At 50.3% G+C, this 27,852-nt stretch overlaps 1 protein-coding gene across 1 annotated transcript in view; it reads right to left on the bottom strand.

The window, feature by feature from the left end:
- OTOG (otogelin) overlaps positions 1-27,314 on the bottom strand; it is an 85,132-nt gene extending 57,818 nt beyond the window's left edge. The window contains exons 1-19 of the mRNA XM_061203095.1: positions 27,218-27,314; positions 26,737-26,797; positions 26,511-26,571; positions 22,682-22,757; positions 21,631-21,723; positions 21,294-21,448; positions 18,552-18,670; positions 16,575-16,780; positions 15,607-15,734; positions 15,238-15,344; positions 14,707-14,816; positions 14,185-14,313; positions 13,224-13,332; positions 12,888-12,934; positions 12,254-12,399; positions 4,641-4,773; positions 3,571-3,748; positions 1,846-1,970; positions 714-926 (exon numbers count right to left, since the gene is read on the bottom strand). Coding sequence (XP_061059078.1) covers positions 714-926; positions 1,846-1,970; positions 3,571-3,748; positions 4,641-4,773; positions 12,254-12,399; positions 12,888-12,934; positions 13,224-13,332; positions 14,185-14,313; positions 14,707-14,816; positions 15,238-15,344; positions 15,607-15,734; positions 16,575-16,780; positions 18,552-18,670; positions 21,294-21,448; positions 21,631-21,723; positions 22,682-22,757; positions 26,511-26,571; positions 26,737-26,797; positions 27,218-27,314 — 2,293 coding nt within the window. The remainder of the gene's footprint in view (positions 1-713; positions 927-1,845; positions 1,971-3,570; positions 3,749-4,640; positions 4,774-12,253; positions 12,400-12,887; positions 12,935-13,223; positions 13,333-14,184; positions 14,314-14,706; positions 14,817-15,237; positions 15,345-15,606; positions 15,735-16,574; positions 16,781-18,551; positions 18,671-21,293; positions 21,449-21,630; positions 21,724-22,681; positions 22,758-26,510; positions 26,572-26,736; positions 26,798-27,217) is intronic.
- Between the last annotated feature and the right edge of the window lie 538 nt (positions 27,315-27,852).

Below are 27,852 nucleotides of genomic sequence, written 5' to 3'. Positions count from 1 at the left end.
ACTATAAACCTATTATAGTACAGTATTATACAGCTGATTGTGTTAGTTGGGTACCTAGACTAACTTTGTTTGACTTACGAACAAATTGAACTTACGAACATGCTCTAGGAACGGAACTCATTCATAAGTAGGGGACTTACTGTACTGTGCCTTTTCCATTTATTCAACAAACATTTGCTAAAGCTTACTGAGAGTGGGGCCCTGTGCTGGGGCTGGGGGCACAGAGATGACTAAGACATGGAGAGGTGTGTGGCCTGGGGTGGGAGTTGGGGTGGGTACCGGCCAGCCCAGGCCCATTGAGCCACGTGTGCACTCAAACCTGAGGGCCACTCAGCCAGTGATCTTTAGAAAGTTCACTCTGGCTGCAGTGAGAAGAGGCTACAGGGACACCTGTTAGGTAGCTGTGACTAAGGCAGTGGCAATGGAGGTCGTGAGAACTGGCTGAATTTGCAGTTGACCAGACTTACAGGACTTGGGGGTGGACCGGAGGTGACACGTGCCCCAGGTGTCAGGCCTGGGTAATCCATGGATGGGGGCCCTCGGCAGAGATGGAGAGCACAGGAGGAGAAGCAGTTTGGGAGGAAGGGGTGTTAGGTTGGAGGAGACTGTAGGATGTCCCAGGGGAGAGTTCAGGGGGGCAGGTGGACACTCAGATCTGGAGCTCCGGCTCCTCCAGCCGTCCTCACATGGGCACACAAGCGTGGGGCACTCACCACAGGCTGGCAGGTGGGCGCGGAAGTCGACGGGGAGCCCATGGCGCTGGCACAGGCGGGCATAGTGGGCCAGCGTGGCACACAGGCAGGGCTGCCCACAGCGGCAGGCGTCCCGGCGGCACTGCTCAAAGTAGGGCACGGGGCTCAGGTACGCGGAGCAGGGTGCAAACAGCTCCCCAGTGAGCACGCTGCAGGACTGCAGGGCATAGGAGGCTGGAGACAGACAAACGGGCCGAGGGTCAGAGGTCTGGTTTGCCTGGTGCCCCAGGCCCCAGTCTCTCCCTCCCTCCCTCCCCACAGCTCAGGGGACTCTGTACACGGGAGTGTGTATGAGTGTGCGCGTGCGCAGGCACTCGTGCAATGCATTCCTCATGCCAGGCATGAATCCATATGCCAGAAGGAGTCAAGGGAGTGAATGAAACAGACAAAAGTCCCTGCCCTCATACAGCAGACATTCTGGTTGGAGGAGACCATCACTAGACGACTTACCTAGTAAATTAAAGGGAAAGAATCTAAGGAGAGACAGAAAGCTAGGAAGGAGAATGGGGATTGCAAGTTGGGGCGGGAGGGGAATTGTGATTTTTTTTTTTTTTTTTTTTTTTGGGAATTGTGATTTTAAACCCAGTGGTCCGAAGCCCTCAGTGGAAAGATGTTTGACCAAAAACTCGAAAGAGGTGAGAGAGTGAGGCATGTGTCTATGAGGGAAAAACATTCCAGGTGAAGGGAACAGCAAGTGCAAAGACCTGGAGAGGAGAAGGACCAGGCTGTGTAGGAAGAGAGCAAGGACGCCAGTGCAGCTGGAGGAAGGGGGAGGGTGGGAGGTGGGGGGAGGAGGAGGTGAGATAAGGGGGATGGGAGGAGAGCGTAGGGCCTGGTGGGGCCACTGTGAGGCCTCGGACTTTTGCCCTGGGATGGGGGAGCTGGTACAAATGTGTGTGTAGGTGACAGGGATAGGACGTGAGGTTCCTTTCTGCCCGACCCTCACCAGAAGTGAAGCCCAGTCCCCTCCCCGCACCTTCTCCTTTCTGACCACTCCTACCCAACGTGGTCAACATCCTCATGCCCAGGTTCCCATCTCATCTCTCTCAAACCAGTCACACCCATCCTCCCTTCCCCTCCCCGATCACCTCACCGGCTTGCAGGTGCACATCACAGGGGTCCAGCGGGGAGCCAGAGACCAGCGGGAAGCAGGCGGACAGTGTTTTCCAAGAATTGCCAAAGAGTTGTGGGGTGCTCTCAGGCACACCCACTGGGGACCTGCAGCCATGGCAGAGCCACATTCACACACTGGCCCACGTGCACCCAAGTGAACGTACAGCATACACCCAGGTAAGCATCCACCTGCTCATGTACACACGCGCACACACACACACACAGAACACAAATATATGCCAGACACGCAAACAGCCAAGGGAATCTACACAGACACATTCAAACACATACAGTTACAAATGTGCGTGCATACACACACACATCACATTCAACAGGCTCCAAATGGGCTTGGGGCCACACACTGTCCCACCCTCACCACCCACCCCAGTTCTTCAGGTCAGAAAGAGACAGGGACACCATCAACCAAACTTCACCACATTAAGACTTCCTCTTCCCTTCCCCAAGAGCAGTTCCCCCAAACTCCTTTGCCCTCCCTCTCTCTCCAGGTGGGAAATAGTCACATGAGGGGCAATAAAGGGGGGAAGGGGAAAGGCATGTTTCCTAGACAACACCAGTCTCCAAAGGTCACCGAACTGGGTGTAGATGGTAGAATGGAGAGAGATCATAGTGTCCATGAGGGGCAGGTTCTGCCTGGCGCCCACCACAGGCACGTTATTGCTCCAGAGCAGTGAGAACACTCAAGTTACACAGAGCAGTATTGCCACCCAGAGTTCACAGTTAGCAGCATGGCAAGCAGCCCACACACTAAACAAGGTCTGCCCCCACCATTCTAACCAGCTGCCCTAACATCAGCTCCACCAGGCAAGGCAGAGTAGGATGCTACATTTTAAAATGTACATGCATAGAAAAGCTCTCAGGTTTTTCCTGTTCTTGCTTTTCCAAACAAGTTCTCATTTCTGTCTGAAGAAAGCCTCTCACGTTTCCTTCTGCATCACCCAACGCATGTAACTTGAAGGACTGGCCAGAACCTTCAGCCGTCAAGATCAACCCTTTGTTCTCCCTTCTGGAAGGTCTGACTCTCGTCCTCTCTCAAATTCCTAAACTGTGTCCATGCCTAGAAAGACTTTCTCTCAACTCTCTGTCAGTCCATGGGAAATAGCCCTCCGCAGAATACTGGGAGGCTCACAGGATGCAAACCACAAGCACCAGGCAGGAAAGGTACGTGAGTTAAAATGGCCTGGTGGGATAGAAAGCAAGGGTTTTGGCATCACTGGTTTACTGGGGGCTCACACTCATCTAAAAGTGTTCACAACCAGTTAAAACAGACAAAACCGTGAGCCAAATCAAACTCAGCCTGAGGTCCACCCATTTTAAGACCTCACTGTAAAACAGTATTTCTCAAGGTATCTCTCTAGACCTCACAGACTAGAATCACAGAGGTGCTTATTAAAAATTAGATTCCCGGGCAGTACCCTAAATCAGATTCTTGAGGAGTGGGGCCCAGGAATCAGCATTTTAATAAGCTCCCGGGATGATTCTTTGGCGCTAGAAAGACTGTGAACCACTGCCTTAAAGAAACATACTTAAATTTAAATGTAGAGGACTAAATAATCAATGGTGCACGTTGGGAACAGTGAGAGCCCACGGCAGCCCGGGAGAAACGTTCCTATGCAGCGCCAGCCCGCACACACTCTTAAGGGGCCTGCCTCCCCCTCTCCTTCCAGTTCCGGGTCAGGGCACGTACAGGAAGTCGTCCTGCGTGTTGCCGTTGAAGGTGCCGCAGAGGCCCACAGTGTCCTCTACCCATCGCTGGTCCACCTGTAGGTACAGCCGCGGTCCTTCGCGGTCGTAGAGCACCCGTACACCCACGTTGGTCCTCACGCGCAGGAACACGGACGAGAGCCTCCGGATTTCAAAGGCGTCTGGGCACAGAACCGGAGCGAGGATGTAGGAGGTTCGGACAGTATCACCCCATCCACCGCCACCACCTGCATGGCCCATGCTGACCCCCATACCCAGCCCAGTCTTCACACACAGTGAGGCTCTGCCTGGGGGTTGGTTTGGGGAGCCTTGAGAAAATCCTATTCAATGATGAAGTCAGGACCCAGGGATAACCTACCGTAGCAGCTCCCGCTGAGAAATTTCTTCTAGCATTGAGTGCCAATTAAAGCTTTGCCTCCCTAAATAAGTGGTATGTTTCCTTCTCTAGCAAAGGAGAATTCTTAACTACCTATTTTTTTTTTTCCACAGTGACTACCAGGAAGCTCACAATATGATTTCAGATTCAATTGTAGCAATTTTAAGTTTTAGATTCAGTTGTAGTGAATTTTACACATTTTGTGGCTTTTGCCTTTTTTGGGGGGGGCAGGGCTCTTTACACTGTTGCATCTCCCCTCTTCTCAATCTTGAGCCCTTATCCTTTTTTCTTTTTTAATTTTTTTCTGGTGCCATTTTATTTCTTAATAGTTTTGCCATTTTTGTTAGATGTGCTTCCTACGAGCTATCACAAATCCCTTGTGAAATCAGAAAGGATAATAATTAATTAATAGATAGTGAAAGTAGGGATGGAAGACAGCTCCATTAATATCCTAATATTAGGAGAAGCCATCATACTGCCATGAAGCCCATTGTCATGTTGGGATGGGGACAAAGACAATTTTATAAGTCCAGACTCCATGTTCCTGGGACCAAGGTGTCCCCCTGGCCTGATTCACCCAGTACTAGAATGTGAGCGGTTGCCCATGTGGCAGTGCCTTTGGCCAGAAGAGCCTGGGCCGCCACCTTTCAGCTAGCTCTCATCCACCAGGGCCGTACCGTCTGTGTAGGGTGGGGTGACCTTGTACTGGTCAAACAGAAGGACATCCCCTGCTTGGGTCAGGGTCACCTGCCTCCGAGGGTCCTGATGCAGAATCACTGACACTGACTGGACACAGACTCCATCCTGGTTCTAGAGAGAAAGGAAGGCCAAAGGGGCAGAGTTAGTCTGTCTTGCCTGCTGGTCCCAACAGAGCCCTCCAAAGGCAGGGATTTCAGCACAGTCTGAGGCTAGGGGCAGCCTCTTCACAGTGACAGAGGCCCAAAGGACATTAGGGGTCCTCTAACCAAATGCTTTCATATGGGGAATGGGAAGGCAGAGGCACAGACTGGAGAAGGTTAGTGGCAGAACTGGGATAATACAAATAAAAATGATAGTCAACCCTCAGGCTATGACACAGAGCAGAGATGGACCCCAGATGACCCAGAGTCCAGCCCCAGAAACACTGGCCTCCCCACTTGACTGCAATCCAGGATTTTAATTTCATCCTTTTATGGGTGTTTATGTAGCTCTTTCTACGTGTTACATCCTGCAGAGTATCAAGCTCCACTCATAAGCAGGCAGGAAATGAGCTAATATTCTCTAGGCCTCAGGTTCTCATCTCTGAAATGGGTAGTACACATTGGGCCCATTCATACCTCCCTTCCACAGAAGATGGTCACACAGTCATACATGATGAAAATGATATAGTCCCTGCCCTCAAGAAGAATAGATATTCGTGTGGGATACAGACATTAAATAAGTAATTACAAAGTTGGTTAATTATTATTGTGATCAGTGCTGAAAACAGGTGTAGGGTGCTAGGAAAGCATATAGTGAGGGAACGAGACTTAGCCTGCAGAGATAGGAAAGGTCACCCTAGGGAATGATAATAGTAATGTAAAAATAATCATAGCAATAATATAACAGTTATACTACAATATTATTATGACATAATAATAACAGCTAACTTTAGAGCTATGTTCAGGTACCATTCTGATATTTTTTAACATATTTACCCACCTAATCATCACAGCAATCCTATTCAGTAAGTACTACTAACAACTCCATTTTGCAGATCAGAAAACTGAGGCATGGGAAAAAAGCTCAAGAGCCATTTGAGCTGAGATCAGAAAGATGCATAGAAGCTGGCTGGGCAACGGAAGAAGGCGATGGGGAAGACATCTAGGCAGAAGGAACAACCTGTACAAAATCCCTGACAGGAAGGCTTTTACTGTATTCAAGGATGTAAAAGAAGACCAGAAGGGTCAGAGCCCACTGTGCAAAGTGGTTTAAGTTTCAAGAGGTAGGCAGGGGCCAGCTTAGGCAGAGCTTTGTAATATTTTTGGACTTTATCCTAAGTTCAAAGACAGCCAGAGAAAGTGTAACAGGAAAGTAATACAATCGAGCACTGAAATGAATTGATCAGAGCTTGAAACTTTTCAAGACATTGTGCAACCAGTTATGACCTTTCTTTTAAGTTTCTGCCCAAGGGGACAATCCCTGAAACAGCTCAAAATCATCGTGCCTAAAATATCACCTTCTTTGTCAAACCCACTTATCCTCTGGTTCCCCCTGGACATGTCACTGGTGCAGGAAGAAAGCCTGCACCTTTAGTCAGTCTTAGGTTCAAATCCTGATGTCACTGAAAGCCATAAGACCCTAAAGAACGCACTTAACTTCTACAAACCTCTGTTCTCTCCTCTGCAAAATAGAGATACAACATGTGGTTGGTCCTCCCTATTTGATACATATAAGAAAATAGTGCATGAAATACTTTGGGGTTGCATTTGTCAAAGCCACAGAACTTTACAGCATAAAGAGTGAATGCTAACGTGTGCAATTTAAAAAAATCATGTAGGAGGTCAGGGGATCCCAGAATGGAATGCAGACTGTGACAAAAGAATCTAATATATTACAAATACATGAGACAACCTCACTAAAGGGGTTTTGGGGAAAGCTGTTGACCTAAGTTACTTTGGAAATAAATGGAGTTTGTAAGACTAAGAGCAAAAGGAATTGTGCCTAAGCACTGCACTCTACTTGATAAAGTTATTTCCCATGGAGATACAGGATAATAATTCTGATACTCTTCTACATGTATACTGGAATTGAACAGTTTGGTAAATGAATAGGTGAATAATGGAAGCCAGGTTTCTTACTGTTAGAGTGGGTGTTTAGAGATAAGCAAGGGGAGGAGGCTAGAATGATCCATATGGTAGTACCTTAGAGTTGGAACATGAGTATGAACTCCTGATTAGCACATAACAACTGGTTATTTATAGAAATATTTATCGATATGTGTATATATGTTGATTAGACAAGGATATGCATGGGTTATTCATATATTTCCTTTCTCTGTCAGCTGAAATGGCCTAAAAGAAATGATACCCCAGTAGCAATGAGCATACCTAGTGCCCAGGTCTTGGTTTCTGACACCATTCTCTAATAAAAGGAACCAAGAAAGCCTGGTAATATTTTTGCAGAAATGGCTGATTCTAGGACTGGGACAGGAAATATACGAGATGAGCCTGGTACATGTTGTAGGGCCGAAAGGTTAAGGAAGTACGTACACACACACAGAGTGATGGAGGTGTGTCAAAGGGACACAGGAGCCACATGAAAGACTGCCCAATGGCCAAAGCTGAACAATCTGAGTAACAAAATAAAAAAGTATTGGATTATAAACCAAATTATAAAATAAATATCCATGAGTGCATGCTGATATAAATGACTGAATAAATATATCAGGGAGAAAAAAACGAATCTGCAGAAAAACTTGTGTAAATTCTGTGCCTTCAAGGAGGGGAGCATAACTCCCCATTCTTCAAGTGTGGGCTGAACATAATGACTTTTCTTCCAAAGAGAAGAACAGTATGGAAAGGGGGAAAAAAGAATAACTTCTCGGTGGCAAACACTACCTCAGCTAGATGATCAAGGTCAATATCAACAATAATGAACCATGTTGATAGTGTGTACCCTTGGTAAGATGTGATGAAAATGACACCTTACCTCCGATCTTCCTCCCCAAAACCCACAACCCCACTCTAACCATGAGAAAAACATCATACAAATTCCAAAAGAGGGGCATTCTACAAAGTAAGTGCCCAGTATTCCTCAAAACTTTCAAGGTCATCAAAAATGAAGTCTGAGAAACTATAACAGCCAAGAAGAGCCTAAGGAGATGTGATGACTAAATGTAATGTAGTATTCTAGAACAGAAAAATGACATTAGGTAAAAAACTAAGGAAATCTGAATAAGGTATGGCTTTAGTTACTGATGTATCCATACTGGCTCATTATTTGTAATTAACATAAGATGTTAATAATAGGTTGTGACAGGCTTTCTGGACAACATCCAACCTTGGATCGGGCTCAGCTCTTCCTCCTGCTGGCTGTGGGTTGTCAGAAATGCCCCAAGCCTCTGTAAGCTTGTCTCATCATATTTAAAATAGGGAGAATAATAATAACTACCACGTGGGGGTATTTTGAGCCTTAAACTAGATGCTGTATGCAAAAGTGATTGAAGTTCCTAGCACTGTGCAAGTATTTTTCATCATCCTCTCTGTTACTGTCCTCACCCCACCCCATTCTGTTCACCCAGACTGAAGTCACAGCTTCCTCTTTGACTTTTCCTGCTTCTCTCCCACATCCCCCCTGACTTTACCAGCCACAGTCAGCCAGTTGCCAAGTCCTTCTGCTTCTGTGTTAATGCATTCTAGAACATTCCAACCTCACTGCCTTTCTCATGTGCTGTAATCCTCCTGGATTGCCCCCCTTCCTCCCCATCCTCAAATATACATATTTTATTTCTGTTTCTCTTTCCAGGCCCACTTTTTAGGTCACTCAGCTCAAACGCCACCTCTGCCATGAGGCTTTCCCTCCTCCTTTCTTCTACCCCATAGGGGTATTTCTTCCTTCACAGAACTCCCCTCTTACAGCACTGATCGTGTTGTATCTCATACTGAAGCAACCGACCTGAGGACGTGACTGACCTCCCACATCAGGCTGTGAGCTCCTGGCGGGTAAGACCAGGTCAGATTCATCTGTGTAACCCTCACCGTGCCCAGCACAGGACTGGCCCAAAGCTGACCCTCCATCAGTTCATCAGCATGGATGAAGTCACAAGGAGGAGACCCGGCTCATGGTAAAAAGAACGTGCTATCAAGAGGCACCATCCAGCACTGAAGCAGGTTACCTCAGGCTGAGGCTGGCCAGCCAGTCAGGGACACGTTAGAGAGAGGGCTGAGTAAGGGACCCCCCGAGGTCCCACAGCCCTCAGGTATTCTAAGACGCCAGACCTCCATAAGTGGGAAGGAGCCCAGCTGGGCTGTGTCTGTCTGCCTTGCCTTTTGCCACCCTCAGGATGTGATGAGAGTGACCCAACTTTTGAGGACAAGTATTCTCTTGACTCAGATAGCAGCCAAGGTCAGGGCCAGGCCATCCTCTGGCAGAGAAAGGGGTGGGGGTCACTGAGGCCTAAAGAGGGAGAAAGCCCAGCCCTCCACCTAGTCCACAGCCCAGCATGGGTCCCCAGGGCCAGTGAGGGGCATGTCCAGCTGATGTCTGCTCACACTCAGGGCCCTCAGTGCTGGGGCTGCAGAGCCAGCAGGGAGGAGGGACTGGGGGTGGCTCCCCTGGCTATGGGTGTGAGCCCCTGCTCCTCTATGCCAGGAGGAGCTTGAGTGCCACCCAGACCAGGACTGGTGAGGTTGGCTAGCACGGTCAGCTCAGGGACAGTGCAGTCACTACTGAGAGACAAACAAGCTCACATCTACCCCAGACCTGCAAGTTGGGCCTTTTTCTCAGTTATGTTCACAAGTGGTTGACACAGCTCAGGGCTCACCTCCTCTAGGAAGCCTTTCCTGATCCACCTCCTCCTCCCACCCGACATCTGGGTGAAACAATAACAGGGAAAAGTTCCTCCATGGAGATCTACTCTGTACTGTCCATGTTGTCACAGCTCCTGTAACATAGTAGGTTATGGGGGTCACTTGTCTGCCTCACCCACCAAACTATAAGGTCCAGGAGGGCAGAGCCAGGTCTAATTCATCCCAGTCCCAAAGACTCAATACAGCTTCTGGAAGAAACAGATGTTCAGTATATGCTGAATGAACGAATGAATAAACGAATACAGAGATGTTGAAGGTACAATCCAAGGAAGCAGAGATTAAGTTGAATTAGACCAATTTTAGAGATTTTTTTTTTACCATCACATCAAAAAGAATAAAATACCTAGGAATAAACCGACCTAAGGAGGCAAAATACCTGTATTCTAAAAGCTATAAGATGCTGATGAAAGAAATCAAAGATGACGCAAACAGATGGAAAGATATACCATGTTCTTGGATTGGAAGAATCAATACTGTCAAAATGACTATACTACCCAAGGCAATCTACAGATTCAATGCAATCCCTATCAAATTACCAATGGCATTTTTCACAGAGCTAGAACAAAAAATTTTAAATTTGTATGGAAATGCAAAAGAACCCAAATAGCCAAAGCAATCCTGAGAAAGAAAAACGGAGCTAGGGATTTCCCTGGTGGCGCAGTGGTTAAGAATCCTCCTGCCAATGCAGGGGACACGGTTTCGAGCCCTGCTCCAGGAAGGTCCCACATGCCGCGGAGCAACTAAGCCCATGCGCCACAACTACTGAGCCTGTGTGCCACAACTACTGAAGCCCGTGTGCCCAGAGCCCATGCTTCACAACAAGAGAAGCCACCGCAATGAGAAGCCCACGCACCGCAACAAAGAGTAGCCCCCGCTTGCCACAACTAGAGAAAGCCCATGTGCAGCAATGAAGACCCAATACAGCCAAAAATTAATTAATTAATTAATTAAAAAAAAGAAAAACAGAACTGGAGGAATCAGGATCTCTGCCTTCAGACTATACTACAAAGCTCCAGTAATCAAAACGGTATGGTACTGGTGCAAAAACAGAAATATAGATCAACGGAACAGGATAGAAAGCCCAGAAATAAACCTATGCACCTATGGTCAATTAATCTATGACAAAGGAAGCAAGAATATACAATGGAGAAAAGACAGTCTTTTCAATAAGTGGTGCTGGGAAAACTGGATAGCTACATGTAAAAGAATGAAGTTAGAACATTCTCTAATACCGTATACAAAAATAAACTCAAAATGGATCAAAGACCTAAATGTAAGGCTGGACACTATAAAACTCTTAGAGGAAAACATAGGCAGAACACTCTTTGACATAAATTGCAGCAATATATTTTTTGATCCACCTTCTAATGAAAATAAAAACAACAATAAACAAATGGGACCTAATTAAACTTAAAAGTTTTTGCACAGCAAAGGAAACCATAAACAAAATGAAAAGACAACCCACAGAATGGGAGAAAATATTTGCAAATGAAGCAACTGACAAGGGATTAATCTCCAAAATATATAAATAGCTCATGCAGCTCTCTGTCAAAAAAAAAACCCAATCAAAAGATGAGCAGAAGATCTACATAGACATTTCTCCAAAGAAGACATACAGATGGACGACAAAACACATGAAAAGGTGCTCAATATCACTAATTATCAGACAAATGCAAATCAAAACTACAATGAGGTATCACCTCACACCAGTCAAAATGGCCATCATCAAAAAGTCCACAAACAGTAAATGCTGGAGTGGGTGTGAAAAGGGAACCCTCCTACACTGTTGGTGGGAATGTAAATTGGTACAACCACTATGGAGAACAGTATGGAGGTTCATTAAAAAAACTAAAAATAGAACTACCATATGATCCAGGAATCCTACTCCTGGGCATATCCCTGGAGAAAACCATAATTCGAAAAGATACATGCACCCCAATGTTCATTGCAGCACTATTCACAACAGCCAAGACATGGAAGCAACCTAAATGTCCATCGACAGAGGAATGGATAAACAAGATGTGGTACATATATACAAAGGAATATTACTCAGCCATAAAAAAGAACGAAATAATGCCATTTGCAGCAACATTGGATGGACCTAGAGATTATCATACTAAGTGAAGTAAGTCAGACAGAGAAAGATAAATATCATATGATATCACTCATATGTAGAATATAATTTTTTTAAGTGATATAAATGAACTTATTTACAAAACAGAAACAGACTCACAGATTTTGAAAACTTATGGTTACCAAAGGGGAAATGTGGCGGGGGGCGGGAAGGGATAAATTAGGAGCTTGGGATTAACATACACACACTATTATATATAAAACAGATAACCAACAAGTACCTACTGTACAACACAGGGAACTCTACTCAATATTCTGTAATAACCTATATGGGAAAAGAATCTGAAAAAGAATGAATATATGTATATGTATACCTGAATCACTATGCTGTACACCTGAAAATGACACAACATTGTAAATCAACTATATTCCAATAAAATTTAAAAAATAATAAACAATGAGGCCCAGGACAGGGAAGTGACTCTCAGCTAGCAGATGTTCTGGAGCCAGAACCCAGTCTGCTGCCCCCTGGCTCTGCCCAGGAAGAATGGACAGCAGGATGAGTGGGCTGTGGAAGGACCTGAGGCCCTGCCCTAAATCCCCAGCCTCTCTAGGGGGCGGCAGCCAGGGGTGGCTGGCTGGATCAGGTCTGGGGTCCCAGACCTTACCAGGCCACATGGGGCATTCTGCAGTGTCACTGTGAAGGTGCCCGAGGAGCGGCTCTTGGCGAGGATGTACTGACACGTGGCAGGGAACGTGTAGCGGCGGCCATCAAAGGTCGTGAAGTGGATGTCGCCAGTCACTGAACACTCGGCTGAGGGGCAGAGGAAGGCAGCTAACCCAGGGGAGCTGCCCCACAGGGAGTGCCTTTCCCTGCAGCTCTGAGCATGAAGAGAAGACGGCACCCTGTCCTCAGGGCAGTGTCTGGAGCCCTGGCCCTCCCTTTGAGAGCCCAGCTCACTGGGGAGATGCAGCCCTGCCCCCGCAGGCCTGTCTGAAGGGAGATGCAGCCCTGCCCCGAGCATCTTCCTCTGACAGGAGACCAGGCCCCGAGCATGGAGACCAGTCTCGGTCCAGGCCCCCCACGCCCAGGAAGGAGCCCATGAAAAACCCTCCCTAACAGGGGTGGAGCAAAACCCCTTAATCAGGTAAAGCAGCTCTGAGGAAATGAAGAGGGGCATGCTGAGCCAATGGAACTGAGTGACCGCCCACGCCAGCAGCAGGCCTGGCCCCCAGAGCTTCCCTGCCCTAAAAGCTGTGGGACTGGTAGGGGGGTAAGGTCCAAGGTGGGGCCAGACATACCCGGGCAGACAGATGTGCTGCACAGCCACTTGCCCGCAGTGCATGTGCTGAAACACAGAGACCAGGGGGGCAGGGGCTCACCCCTCCAGGACTAGGATAGACGTCGGAGGGTTGCAGGGTCCGCAGAGCTCCTGCCCCGCCCTCAGTCTTCCCAGCTCTAAAATGGGTGGTGGAGATTCCACCCATAGAGTGGATATAATGAGATCTCCTGACTCAGAGATGCTGAGTGAGCACTCCCATGTGGTCAGGCTCCCAGATCCTGGAGGGGCAGCCCTGAGGGAAAGCCCCAGAAGTCACCGCCTCCCCCTTCCCCTCTCCCCAGCAGTGGACACGGACCAGGAGTTGCAGTCTTCTTTCACCACAGAACCAGTCGGGTACAGGGTCCCATGGAACTCACAGGGACACTCAGCTGGTGCCATGCAGCCCCCATCCTCGAAGATCAGCCCTAGGGTGACAGCAAAGGCCCACTTAACTTACCTCCATTCTTGTTCACAAACCTTTCATGGCTCTCCAGGGCCTGTGAAAAGCAGCACCTCATCCACACTCTTTCACCATCCAGCTCACTTTCAAACTTTCTCCTGTATAAATGCTTAATTCCCTCTGAGCAAATAATCCCACTTCCAGACCTTTCTCAGAGAACAACCCACCCCAAACAAAATGCATACGGACTAGCTTCTCCTCCCCACCTCTCGAAAGCCTGTCACTGCATCTAGAACCAGCTTAGGTGCCACCTCCTCCAGGAAGCCTTCCCTGACAGTCTCTCTTCTTGAAATGAATCCCTATATCTCTTCTTGTCTGAACCGCTGAGCTGGTCCTCACCAGATTATGCCTCAGACTAGAGTCATGTGTGTAAGTGTCTTATCACAGCAACCTGATTTTGATCCCTAAAGTCAATGACTGTATCTTTACATTTTTTATCCTAACCCCCAGCCTAGCCATGTGAGCTGCACACTATAGATGTGCTGCAAATGTATACACCATGAAAACAGTATGTGGATGAATGTTTAAGCAAATGCATGTGTGATAAATGAATAAATGAATGACTGAATGACTTGTCCTCATCTACACACCTTAAAAAGCTCAGTCCCAATGAAATTAAGTACCCTGATGAACCTCTCAAGAGCCACAGTTCTGCCCCTACTCTCACCTCCCTTAAGCCATCCATTCATTCATTTATTCACTTATTGTTTGTTCCTTCATTCATTCTGCAAACAAGCATCCTCTGGGCCCTTGCTCCATGCCCATCCGTGTCGGGCCAGGAAGAGGCTGCCAGGCACCCACACCACCCCTCGCATACCATCAGGGCAGTAGCAGCCATCCACACAGGTTATCTCGCTGTCCACGCAGGATGCCCGGGGCTGGCAGGAGGCGGGGCAGCAGGCGATGCACTCGTTGTAGATAAAGGCCTTCTCCTTGCAGTGCACCGCTTGGAAGGAAGGGAGCAGTATGGCCTGACAGCTCCCTTCTGGCCCCAGCTCTGCCAGGACCAACCCAGGCCCCACCCCAAGCCCTGGGGTGGGGGGTGGGAGGGCTTTGATTTTCCTGATTCCCCTAGTCCCAGTGGGAGTACCAGGTGACCAGGAAATTAGTGAGAGCCTGGGAGACGCTGAGAGCCACCCTGGTGGCCCCAGGCCAGTCCCTCCCTCTCTGAGCCTGTTTTCCCATCTATCACATGCAGATGCAATCTTAGGGCTTAACGCTCTGATAACTGTGGTTCTCAGCAGGACAGGACATTGAGCTGAGGCCTGGGAATGCCACCCACAGCCCCAGAACAGAACTCGTTGGAATCCCTCCCTGCCCACCACCAGGCTGCACCTACTGCATGGCCGGAGCTGGTTCCTCCACCCCTGCAGGGGCTGACCTGCCTGGGCACATGCCCGGGCATACTCTGCCAGTGCCCGACACCAGGTGGCTTCATCACCCGCTGATCTGTGCAGGGAAACCGAGGGTCACACTGGAATAAGATCCACCCTGTAGCCAGCCCGCCAGCACCCGATAGAGACTGCCAGGGCTCAGGGCACCCTTCCTCGCCACACAGCTGGGAAAGGGAGCCAGGGAAGGCAGCCAGGTATACAGACCCCTAGACTGGAGGCAGGAAACCTGGGCTCTAGTCTCAACATTGCCCCTGACTTATGTGACCCTGAGGGAGTCAGGCCCCATTTCTGGGCCTCAGCTGAATGGGGAAGGTCGGTCCCAACTACGCAGATAAGAATTTCAGAGCTTTGGGAAACATACCTGTTAGGGCCTGGGATCATCAAGCTCAGTGGCCCACGTGATGAACTCCCACCCCAGACTGGGAGAGGTCTCCCTTCAACCCAATACCACCCGACCCCCCCGGCTCCCCACTCACTGGCAGAGATCGCTGGTACAGCTGGCCGTGAAGGGCAGAGGGCTGACATAGGCATGGCAGGCATCAAAGGGGGGCCGCAGCAGTGCCTCACAGCGGTCATACACACCCTGGGGCAAGGGCCAGGAGCCAGAGCTGGGGGCTGGCTGGGCCAGGTAAAGCCCTCTGACTTTGCCAGTCCCACACAGCACCCCAACTTGAGCCCGAGGGAGAGAAAGGGCCGGGTAGAGAGCAGACAGAAGGGGCATGGGCACCAACAACCCTGGGCCCCTGCAGCCAATGACTTCCCAAGAAGTAGAAGGAAACCAACCTAAGCTAGACACTAGGGTGGGAGTAGAGGCTGGAGTTGGGGGCTCTCCCCAGGATCCAGACCTGCATGGTTCCCAGGCTCTGCTGCAGGCATGGAGGGCGAGGCAGGGAGGTCGTGGGCCCTGGAGGCTGGTTGGGGGCCTGCTCCTGCCAGCTGTGCACAAATTCAGCCACATCTTCCGTCAGCTTCCCTGTAGGGGAGAACTAGCATGACCACAGGTGGGGAGCCCGAGGGGAGGCAGATGGAGCCGAAGAGATGCCAAGAGGAAGGCAAGGAGTTGTAGAACCCAGCCTCGAGCTCCCATCCCAATCTGCATTTCCCTACGGAGCCGTTCTCCTGAAAAATCCGTGTGGTAAGAATAGTCAAGAATGCTCAAGACCCTGAGAGTTCCCTGGAGTAGATCCCTGCTGCTCTAAACTCAGGAAAGCAACACCATGCAATCGAAAGAGAATGAATGTGTGAGCCTGAACAAGCTCCCATACTGCTCTGAGCCCAAGTTTCCCCATATGTGAAACAGGGCAAAGAGTCCCCTTGTGAATTTATTGCAAGGACTATATGAGACCATGTGGGTAAAGTGTTCAGTGTGTTGTGGCTGCTCAAAGGTGTCACTTCCCTTCTGGCCAGAGTCACCATGATGTGGCCTGAACCCTTCACTTTAACTTCGTGCTACTCCTGCTGGAGCCTTTCTCTTCCGGGCTCCTTCTAGCCCTCTGTGCCCTACTGCCACCCCAGCCCCCTCCATCCCCCACTCACTTTGCAGGGTCAGTGCCACCTAGCAAAGCGCCCATTAGATCTCACACAACCCTAGTAGACATTCTCATCATGGCTGTTTTACAGATGAGGAAACTGAAGTCCAGAGAGGTTAAAAGATGCCTGAGGCCACACACTTGGAAGGGACCCCTGGCCTCCCACTGGGTCTTTAGTGCCATGACCCCAGGGTTCTGTCTCAAGTCCCTTTCCACCCCTTCCAGCCTGACCTATCCCCTATCCCCACCAAAATCCCTTGGAGGCCACCTGCCCTGCACCTCACCATAACTGGTCACCAGGTCGTCCTGGGGGTCGGCGTTGTTGTTCCCACACAGCCCATGCGTCCAGCCCAGGAACTCTGGGCTCATTTTAATGTAGACAGCCGAGGTGCCATCCCAGGCCAGCGTGAAGGCCGACTGATGCCGCACGAGGACATAGCCAGCAAGCCGCTGCAGGCGCATGCTCCCCGTCACATGTGGCAGCTGGACCCTGCAGGGCACAGCCCAGAGCTTCAGGGCATCCACACCACCTCCACTAGCCCAGTCCCTTCACCAAAGGACCCACCATCCCCTACCTGAAGGACCCACCACGTACACACGATCTGCCTCACCCCACGGCCACTGGTACCACAGGGTGTGAGGTCCTTATTTTCCCTGCCCCTGACTTCTTGGGTGCCTGAAAGTCCACAATCAGAAAGGGGTTCTTTTGTTTTCAGAGTTTTAAAGTTGCTTTTTAAAATTGCCATTTTCTGGGACTTCCCTGGTGGTCCAGTGGGTAAGACTCCATGCTCCCAATGCAGGGGGCGCAGGTTCGATCCCTGGTCAGGGAACTAGATCCCACATGCATGCTGCAACTAAGAGTTCGCATGCCACAACTAAGAGCCCACGTGCCGCAACTAAAGATCCTGCATGCTGCAACTAAAACATGCCACAACGAAGATCCTAAATGCCGCAACTAAGATCCAGTGCAGCCAAAATAAATAAATATATATATATTTTTTTTTAATAAAATAAAATTGCAATTTCCCTTGCTATCTGGAATCACAGTGAGGGCAATCATGGGATTTTGAGCACTAATAGTGGTGGCTTTTTATACCAAAATTACTGATGTATCTTTTATTGACATTGCTTCAATAAAGAAAGTGCAGTTAGTAAAGCGAAAAAGAATAATAAATAAAAAATAAAATTGCAATTTCCCTGGCAGGGATAAATCTTAGAGTGACTGAATTTGCCAGTTCCTTTCTCCTAGACAGGAGAGATGGTATAAACAGACATCTATTTTGCTTATATTTTTGGTGGGGAGCAAGAAAAGAGTAGGAAGAGAAAAAGAAAAAGCCAAGAGAGAAGACAAACAGGGAATGAAAGAAAAGATGCAGGGCTACAGCAATCTTGACACCTTCCCCATTTTACCGGCACAGGCTCGGCTAGCCAATCTGGAATTTGGCAACTTTCACCCAGCTGAAAATTAGGAGGAAGACAAATGAAGTGTCTAACCAGCCAAAGCTGGTACCAAAAGATCCATCTACCAATGCTTCCTTCACAGAAGAAACCCCTGGGCCTTCACTTCTACACTCAGCCCCAGAAAGCTTGGTTACCCAGTTTCCAGGTCTGAAGCAGGAAATAAAAGAGGGGAGAAGGGTCAGTGCAGGAAGGTCCCCCTGACAACAACATGAAGTGGCAGTGGACAGCAAGGAAAGGAAAGGCCAGTGAAGAAGAAAGGCAAGAAAGATTACAGGAAGGACCACAGTCTGGGGCCTTTTGGTGTAAGAAGCTGGGACTTCACCCCTCAAGTGGTCCCTCAGGCATCCCTGACGTCCCAACAAGGTAAGTGACATTCAAAATGAGCCCAGGCCATCAGAAAAGGGTGAAAGTGTGCTCAGAATCTGCTCTGAGGATGCTTCAACTATGTATGATACATTCAGGAAGATTTCCTTCAACTTGTGAAAGAAAAAAAATTAAGCACGCTTATAGTGGTAAATTCTCAGCTATCTGGGCAACTCTGCTATTTGCCTGAAAACCCACTGTCTGAAAAACCCACTGTCTAGAAATCCTGACAGTTCCAGAAAATTGTGAGGGACTCTTTCTGCAAACCCAGCTGACTAGCAACCCAGCTGGTCTGCCAGTATGCTTCTGCCCTGGTGTGCTGCTGTTTGCCCCCTGAAAACAATTTCCTTGAGGCTTGAGAAGAGAAGATGCTTACCCATCCACCACCACCCATGCCAGGGAGTAGGGGAGCTCAGGGCAGAAGATGTTACAGTTACCTTATGCCTCCATGGGTGACCTCCTTGGCCAGATGGATCTCCTGCTCACCCGCTAAGAAGAGGCTGACAGACCTGGAGCAGGTGTAGGGGGAAGAGCCACACTGCGGGTCGTTGTGCACCTGGTGGGGGAGAAGGGGCGGTTCGAAGGCCAGTGTGCAGGTTCCTGCCACACACCTGGCCCCGAGCTTCGGTTGTGAGCCCAGGGGCACCCTGTGGAGCTTCCACTAATGCCAACAGCCTGCCTGCTGCATGCCAAGCACGTTTCCTCTGTGATCTCTCCCAGTCCCCACAATACCACAGGAAGGTCAGAGCTCTCATCACCTGCATTTCAGAGAGGAGGCAACTGGTGCTCAGAGAGGTGAAGTGACACACACAGCCAGGATTCTAATCCAAGTGTGCTGTCTTCCTATTTCCGGACTTTTCTGTTTATCCATCCCAGGTTATCCCATTGGATTGAAAGCCCAGTTACACACTCACACCATCTCACACTCATACAAACCACACACACACACACACATCTCATATGTATATCACAGGGCACCCTCAAAGCACACACTATAAACACACACTCCTACCAAAACCCTGGCAGATACAGCCTAGCCCTCCCCTGCACACACAGGCACACATGTCACTCCTGTGCTGCCTGTCACATACATGTCTCCTCTGCCCCCTGCTCAGACAGAACCTATACATCCAAGGCCATAGGACCCAAGGAGGGGAAGAATGGGGCTCCCAGAGTTTAGGGAAAATTCTAAAAATGTCAATGTGCCAAATGTGGAAACCCGTCCCATGAGTGAGCAAACCTTCCACTAGGGGCTTCCCTGGTGGCGCAGTGGTTCGGAATCCACCTGTCAATGCAGGGGACAAGGGTTCGAGCCCTGGTCCGGAAAGATCCCACATGCCACGGAGCACTAAGCCCGTGCACCACAACTACTGACCCTGCGCTCTAGACCTCGCGAGCCACAACTACTGAGCCCGCGTGCCACAACTACTGAAGCCCGCGCGCCTAGAGCCCGTGCTCTGCAACAAGAGAAGCCACCGCAATGCAACGAAGAGTAGCCCCCTGCTCGCTGCAAGTAGAGAAAGCCCACGCACAGCAACGAAGACCCACCGCAGCCATAAATAAATAAATAAACAAACAAACCTTCCACTAGATTATCATTAAATGTGGTTAAGCAGCCTGGAGCCATTTCAACTAAAAGTGGGACCTGTGAAAGTCATTCCATAGTCTAAATATTTTTCAAACTTTTGTGACCATGACCCATAGTGAGAAATATATACACATATAAATAAAACAAAAGTTTTACAAAATAATATTACCACTATTAATATGTAATGCATCCCTACAGTATTTCCTATGTATAGTCTCTTTTTTCTTTCTTTCTTTTTTCTTTTTTCTTTTTATGCTGGTTATGACTCATTAAGTTCATTTCATAACCCATGAATGTGTGGTATCCCATTGGTCTAAGTAATTGTGACATATCCATCATGAAATGACACAGTCATGATGTGTGATACCCATGATACCCCGAGGCAAAGCGGGGAGAGTTGGTCAGGGTTCCCAGTGCATCCAGGGCATAGCCCCCAGGCAGCCTCTTGGCAGGTCTATGCCTGAGACAGAAGGGGCACACCCAGCTGGCAGAGGGGTGACACTGAGCACCGGGATCTCCCCTATCTCCCAACCCCTTGGCCTTAACTCCGCACTGGCCAAGGTGCCCTCCAGCAGAGCTGGCTCCCCAAGTAGACTCTTCTCCAGGTAGAGAGCTGTGCCTGAAGATGACTGCCCACTCGACACACAGGGTAAACATGAAAATCAGGTCTGCCCAACAGTGAGTCTTACACGTGTTCATATACAAGACAAACTGTTACTGAGCATTAATCCAGGTACTGGGAACAGCAGTTGAAAAGACACATTCCCTGCCTAGAAAACTTACATCTGGAGAGTAGGACCAGAAACAGATCTTTGTAAGAGAAACACAATGACAGGGTAATGATGTGGAACTTTGGTTTCACAGAAAGGAGCCCCTGAGCCCACTCAGGAGGTCAGAGCATGCAGAAAGGCTTCTTAGAGGAGATCACCCTAAAGTGAGTCATCCAGGACCTCTACTATTTCCTCTGTGGCACCATGCTCTTTCTTATCTAAGGTCTGTAGCACCCAATGTTCCCTTGGCCTATAATGTTCTCACATCCGCCCCCCCCCCAACCCCTTCACTTGGCTAACTGTAATTCATTCTTCAAATCCCAACTTAAATATCACTTCCTCCAGGAAGCCCTCCCTGATCACCATCCTTCCCAATAAGCAAGGTTAGGTTTCCATCACATGCTCTTCTAGCATTTGGAACTTCTCTATTGCACTCAGTTGCATTTGAAATGATTCATTTGACTTGATGTCTGTTTTCCCCATTAGACTATAAGTTCCATGAGGACAGAGACCACATCTGTGTCTTTGTTCACAGAGCCAGCACCAGGCCTTGTGCCAGGAAAAGAGTATAATTACGCACTTAATAAATACTTGGTGAGTGAGAGACTAAGTGAATGAATGGCCAGGGGCAACCAGGAATGGGTGGGTGAGTGAGAACCGTGGAGCCCTCAGCTCCCTCCAGGTGCAGACGCCCTGGGCGGGAGCTGGGAGGGGAAAGGAAGGTGCCAGCCTCTCTAACCATGACAAGTAGATCCCAAGCCAGCCCAGCCTTCAGGGCCTAGTGGAACCTTCCTAGACAGGCAGGGCAGGGAACGCCTCACCTGGACTGAGAAGGTCTGCCCCTCGGGTTCATGGCGCCCCACCAGGGTGTAGCTGCCCTTCCCAGACAGGTAGTAGTAGAGGCCATCAAATGTCTCCACGTGATGCTGTCCCCACGCCCGGCAGATGCTGTCCCGCTCAGGGCCGACATTGTACACTGAGCCAGAGGAAAAAGAAGCTGTCTGTGTAGCAGCAGTTGGCACCGAGCCAGAGGCTGGTGGGTTCCAGCCCTGGCAGGGCCACACCCACTCCCCTCTAGCCCAGAGCCCCACGTCTCAGGCCTGCAGATTTCCCTGTACCCATGGCCCCTCTAGGAGGTGGGATGGAGCCCAGACCCACCCATCTGGCAGCGCGGCCCAGTGGCATTGAAGCGTCTGCAGTCACAGAAGGCCGGGTGCACACACTCACCCCCGTTGAAGCAGGAGAACAAGTCTGCAAGGGAGACAGAAGGCCTGTCAAGCCAAGATTGGCAGAACCCATCGAGGCAGCACCTCCCTCAGGCTGGGACCCCAGGCCCCAGCCCTCCCAGAGCTAGATGGAACTCAGGTCCCCATCACAGGTAGCCCCAGCTTTCCTCAGTAGCTAGCTTTAATAGGGGCAGGAGTAGGGCACCTCAGACAGCTGCCCCGCCCCATCCCTATCCGGCTGTGGGGTGGGGTCTCAGAGTACCTGCCTTCCGTATGTACCAAGTGGCCCCCAGGCCAGCCCCACCTAGGCCTTCAGCTTCCTAAGCTAAAAGTTCTTGGCCACCAGGCAAGACAGGCAGAACTGCGAATATGGAGCATATGGGATGAGCAGGGAGACTGCCCAGAGATCTTCATGTACTGCTCTTCCTCGCTGTTCCCTAAGCTCAGGGAAAGAGTCCAGGGCATAAACCAAGGGAAGGGGAGGGGCCTCACATTTGGAATGTAGTAGAAAGGAAGGCCACAGAGAATGAGAGGACAAAGCAGAGCAGAGTGTGGTGAGGGAAGGAGCCATGATGTGAGAAGAGGGGCCACAGACAGAGGCCAGATGAGGGGAGAGGCCATGGACACAGGACAGGCGAAAGGAGAGGCCATGGACATAGGACAGGGCAAGGGGAGAGGCCACAGAAAGTAGAAAGACGCTACAGACACAGGGTGACGTAGAGAGGGAAAAACAACCACTAAACAAGAAGCTCAGTCTCTCTGGAGTAAGATAGTGTGAGGCAGACAGCCGCAGAGCCATGGTCATCAGAACAGGACACTTCCTCAGCCAGGAAGGAGAAAGCAGGGTGGAGCTGGAGGCTGGGGCTGGGGACGGTGGAAAGAGACCCCATGCAGGGAAAAGAGGTCCCAGGAGGCCCCGAGAGAAGCCTGGGCCTGTGCTCACAGGGTTTTCTGCAGGCCAGGGCCTCCCACAGGCCACTTACAAGATGGTGCACATTTGGCCCGATGGAGTCGCCTTTCCCAGGAAGACATGGCCAAGGAGTCCAGGGCTTCAGCCTCCTTTTAAAGACAGGAGAAGGAAGAGAACACAATCAAGGGCTGACCTCAGGGAGCGCAGCCTTCCCGGCGGTCACAGCCCTTCCTGCCCCTCAGCTGGAGGGAGGCAGGCCCTTTGCCGCTTGGTGCCTCAGTCACCCCACTTCCCCAGACCCCCCTCTGAGAGGTCTGCAAGGCAGGATTTTCAGGCCTGTCTTAGGTCCGGAGGAGTGAGGCCTGGATTACACCCTCCCAAGTGGCGTCGTGGTGGCAGGCTGGGGAGGCCTGTAGCCTGAACACACCCGCTGCCCGCCAGGCTCCAGGGTGTCGTTCCCCCCACCTCCCGCCTCCCCAGCTCCTTCCCTCCCTAGTAAACCTCTGTGTCCTCCACAGCAAGGAACAAAACCCCCTTGTCTGGAGAACAAACAGGACACCTCCTCACCACAGAAACCACATGGGGCAGAGCTAAGAAACAAAAGTGGCCCCTCACCCCAGGGCAGGGGGACATCCCCCCGACCCCCCACCCAACCTTTTGGACCCTTCTAACAGCAAACACAGTGCCTCGCACATCACCACCGGCTGTCCTCAGAACTCAGCTCTGAGCCAGGACTCTCCCCGATACCACACATCCGAGGACACAGGTAAAGCCCTGTGAGACCCTATTTTCCAGACCAGAAACCCCAATGCATGGTCTCTAGAGATACAAAGCATCTGAAATCAGGACTGCCCGAACATCATGTGTGTTCCGTCACCACACGGCTAGCCACCCTCTCAGGACTCCAGCCTGAGGTGTCTGACTTCACCTGGGACTGGGACCCTGGGCACAGCAGGCTCCTCCCTCTCAGAACCTCAGCCCCCGCATTTGTACAACTTCCCGGACTGGGTGCCTGGTCTGGCCCAGGGATGGTAAACGGGAGCACGTGTTCTTGCTCACAGGGCCAACGAGGCACAAACCACACTGAGGGTGTTTGTCTCACATGTTTTCTCCCTCACTGTCACCTCTGCGTCCCCAGGCTGAATCCCCAGCCTCTAGCAAAGGACTTGGAACACAGGAAGTATGCAGAGCACCTGATCCCTGGAGCCCAACCCCAGCTCTCTGCACCTCCTGCAGGCACCCACCCGCTCCCCCTTCACTGTCCTGCTGACCCCCTCGGAGGTCACTGGCCCTCCTCGACCAGGTATCAGTGTTCTCACTCCCTGGTTCCTGGGTCCTCCCAGCTCTCCTTACCCTGTAGATCCAGGCTGAGCCCCAGGAGTCAGGCTTCCCACCCTGGTAGTAATCGGTCTCACGGGGCCTCAAAGACCACTGGCAATGGAAGAGAGCAGCCAGGGAAAGGCTCATCACCAACATCCCCCAGGCCAGAAGAGCTTAATTCAACTTGGTCCTTGTGCCTCTCCCCTCCTCGCCCCCTTCTCCCCCAGATGTGGCCCCTGTGATCGGCCTTGTGAGGGTAAGACAGCCTGTGCTGCAAAAAGTCGAGGCCATTTTCTGGAGAAGAATTTTAAATCCTGTCCAAATGATTCATCTTCAGTATAGATCAGGAGTTCTTAATCATTTTTATGCAATGAACCCCTCTGACAATCTAGTGATGCTTACGGGCCCCTTCTTGGAATAAATGTTTCTAAATACATAATATAAAACAGAAGATTACAAAGGAAATCAAACATATTGCAATGCAGTTATCAAATATTTTATAAAACTGGGTGACAGTAATATTTGTGCTTCTTTATTAATACGTTAAATCACAAGACAAAGCAGCAGGCCATATCACTGCCAGAATCTGGGGGCAGTGAGCATAAATGAGATCTGGAGATACCAACAATGATTGCAAGGTGATAGGAAAATATCTGTGATTTCTACTGGTGACAGTCACAGACACTGCTATTATTCTGTGGTCTGTAGCCTCTAGTAATAATTAAAGGAAAGGCTAAATTTCAGTTCCATTGAGGAACAAATGCATTTTTCCCCCATCCAAGTTCATGGACTCCTGGTCTACACCATCAATTCTCCGGAGAATGGCTGAGCTCTATAGAGTGAGGTAGCACTGAAATGAAGGGTGGTGGTCTACCGGTCTGAGACCCCCCTCCCTCATTGAAGAGGGCACTCCAGGCAGAAGCCCTCAAAGGATCCCCAGGTTCACTTTCTAACTAGTAGCCTCATTCCTCCCCACCCTCCCCCCACTCCAGCAGCCTTAAAGGAGGGCCATTCTAACCCCTTGTTTGCTCTAAGGAGTAACATGAGAAACCTACTGGGGCTGCCAGTAGGTTGGTCTAGATGCTTCCCCAAGGAAAAGAAGGGGAGGCCTACCCTGGAATCCAACAAGGAAAAAAGCCCACTAGGGGAATGAGATGCTTGGGGAAGGATCATTACCCCACTAAAATACAGGGATTCCTGGGGTCCGGAGGGGCATTCATGATACGGGGGAACAGGCTGGCTCCATCCGGAGACCTTGTTCTGCTGTGCCCTGAGGGCCCCGGCAAATCATTCACCTACCTCAATTTCCCCATCTATAAAAAGAATGATAAAAAAATTTTTTTAATAAAGTAAAAATAAATAAAAAGAGTGACGACATTATCTTTCAATTCAAACTGTACCTGACTGTGATTCTAAAACTTGGGGCCTCAGGAAATGGGCAAAAGAGAAATAAAACCCCATATAATCCAGACATTAGAAAATAAGCATGCGCTTAGTAGATGCAAACTATTAGATACAGAATAGATAACAAGGTCCTACTGTATAGGACAGGGAACTATATTCAATATCCTGAAATAAACCATAATGGAAAAGAATATAAAAAAGAATGTATATATATGTATAACTGAGTCTCTTTGCTGTACAGCAGAAATTAACACAACATTGTAAATCAACTATACTTCAATTAAAAAAAAAAAAAGAAAAGGAAAGAAGTATGCCCCCTCCTACCTTGGGGTCTTCATATCTATTTCCAAAGGGCAGGTATTTGGGACACACTGTTTTCTATTATAAATGATGCTCCCATCCTACTGGCACAAGGAGCTCCCCACAGCTGATTCCCAGAGCCAGGGTGCGTGAATTGAGGCTCGAGATTCTCTGGGGGACCTGGCTTCGGGTGGGCTGAATTTCTAACATGTCCGTGGTTGTAGAAAGGAGACAAATACAGGCCAGGATTAGAAAGAGAAACTGAGTCACCTGATCCAGAGACCGAAGAAGTTTGGCAAAGAGAGAAAACAAAGCACCACCTCTCCCTAATGCACGGAGGAGCTGGGTAGGGTAGGCAACAGTGAATGGTCAAGACTCAGAGGATGGTAGTCAGGGATCTGTTTCTCAACCAACCCTTCCTTGCAGACCCCACCAGGTGGCCCGGTTTTTGTCTCTCCTCTCAAGGCAGCACTGCTGGGGCACTGCTCAGGGATGAAGAAGGGCCTCTGACAGGGTTTAGACCAGGCAGGGAAAAGAGACTCCACTCTCCCAAACCCTCACCTTCCTACTTTCACCAAGGGAAGGAAAGAGCTCAGCTGTCTCCTGATAGCACCTTTGTGCCCTCCTCCCCTAAAAAACAATTTTTAAATAAATAAATAAATAAACTGGCTACAGGGCCCCAAGAGATTAGAAAAGTGGGAGTAGAGGTATCCTATAAATTTGCATACTTCAGACACATTCTAGGAATCTTGTTTGTTCCCTCTGAATAACTGCAAAGACACCCTTTCTGCAACCTACAGAGCTCCCTGCCAGCCTCAAACCCAGAGAGAAATAAGCCCCTGCCCAGTGAAGCCCCCCTTCCCCAGGCCTCCCCTTACCTGGCCTCCCATCACTGTTGTAGCATCCCCTATGGCAAGGATCGCCTCCTGATGGCTGTGGCTACATGAGAAACAAGCCTGGCATGGGTGAGGGGATAGGAGTGGGCCATGCCTCCCCACCACCCCCAGGCCCATCCCACCCTCTGTGCTAACCCCTGGGGTCACCCATGCCAGGAATAAAGATGGAACCAGTGAGTGGGGCAGCCACAAGCTCTTGCCTACTCACCTGGGATCCTGAGCTGGCTCAGGCTGCAGCTCTGCATTGCCCCAGGGTGTGGGTGCTGCGGCTGGGGAGGGGGATTACTCTCTACTCAAGCGATGCCTCCCACCACCCGTTCCCCACCTGCTAGGAAGCCTCTCTCACACCCCATTCTCTCTCCCTGCAGCCTTCTCAAATCCTTTCTCCCCCTCCCTGGCGACTCTTCTCCAACAAGGGTCTCCCTCCTCCTTCCCACTCTCTGTGCCCCAGTTCTCTCTGGTTCCCCCCACTTGGGTCTCTTCCACCCTGCCCAGCTTGAGAGCCATTCCCCTAGTTGTGGCTGACCTTTCTTTCCTTCTGCGGTCCCTCTCCCCCGACCCACTCCCTGGCTGTCCCCCTGCCCTCCCTCAAACCTTCTTTCTTTCCTGCCTCTCTCCAACTTGCCCAGGCCCGTCCCCCTAAACGTTCCCCCAGCCCCCTGGGGTCCCCTAGTCCACACCCGTCTCACCGAGAGGCTGTAGCGGCAGGGACTCCCCTGCCGGCTCACTCCGGGGCAGCCAGACGCAAGCGACTAGCAGGCAGAACGCGGGCGCCGGGGCCCCCATAGGGGTACGCGGGGACTAGGAAGCCTGAGCGAACGGCCGGGGTCCCGAGCGTCTCTCCCGCGAAGGCAGGGTAACACCTACTCGTAGGAGGCCGCAGTCCCTCTCGCTCTCTTGCCCCGGGCTTCCCTTCGCCCCGCCTCCCAGGCTCTTGACTCCGCCCTGAGCTGGAGTGACAGGACTGCCCGGCTCATTACCATAATTTAGGCGCCTGACGGTGGCCCCGCCTTTGCCTTTCTTGGCCTGAGGCTGCACCTCCCCAGGGGAGGCTGGATTCAGATCACTCAGCCCTAAGTCCCTTGGCGGAGCAAGGAGGCAGTCTGTGCAACTTCCAACGTCCCTTGCTCCTCAGAAATCCCTGGCTCTGGAACCTGGGTTTCCGAAGCCCCTAACACCAGAGACCCAAGATGCTGGTATGAGTCTGGTCCTATGCACTCCTTTTACAAAGGTCCGGGGACATGCTACTCCGTGGTCAGTGGCAGACCAGGGCTCAGGCCTGTGGAGTCCTAACGTGTGCTCCCACCACTCCCCACTACAGCCT

This window comes from Eubalaena glacialis, chromosome 10, assembly GCF_028564815.1.
Source record: "Eubalaena glacialis isolate mEubGla1 chromosome 10, mEubGla1.1.hap2.+ XY, whole genome shotgun sequence".
Lineage (NCBI taxonomy): Eukaryota > Metazoa > Chordata > Mammalia > Artiodactyla > Balaenidae > Eubalaena > Eubalaena glacialis.
The sequence above is the reverse complement of the archived record's forward strand: the minus strand, read 5'-3'. Positions and strand labels throughout refer to the sequence as shown.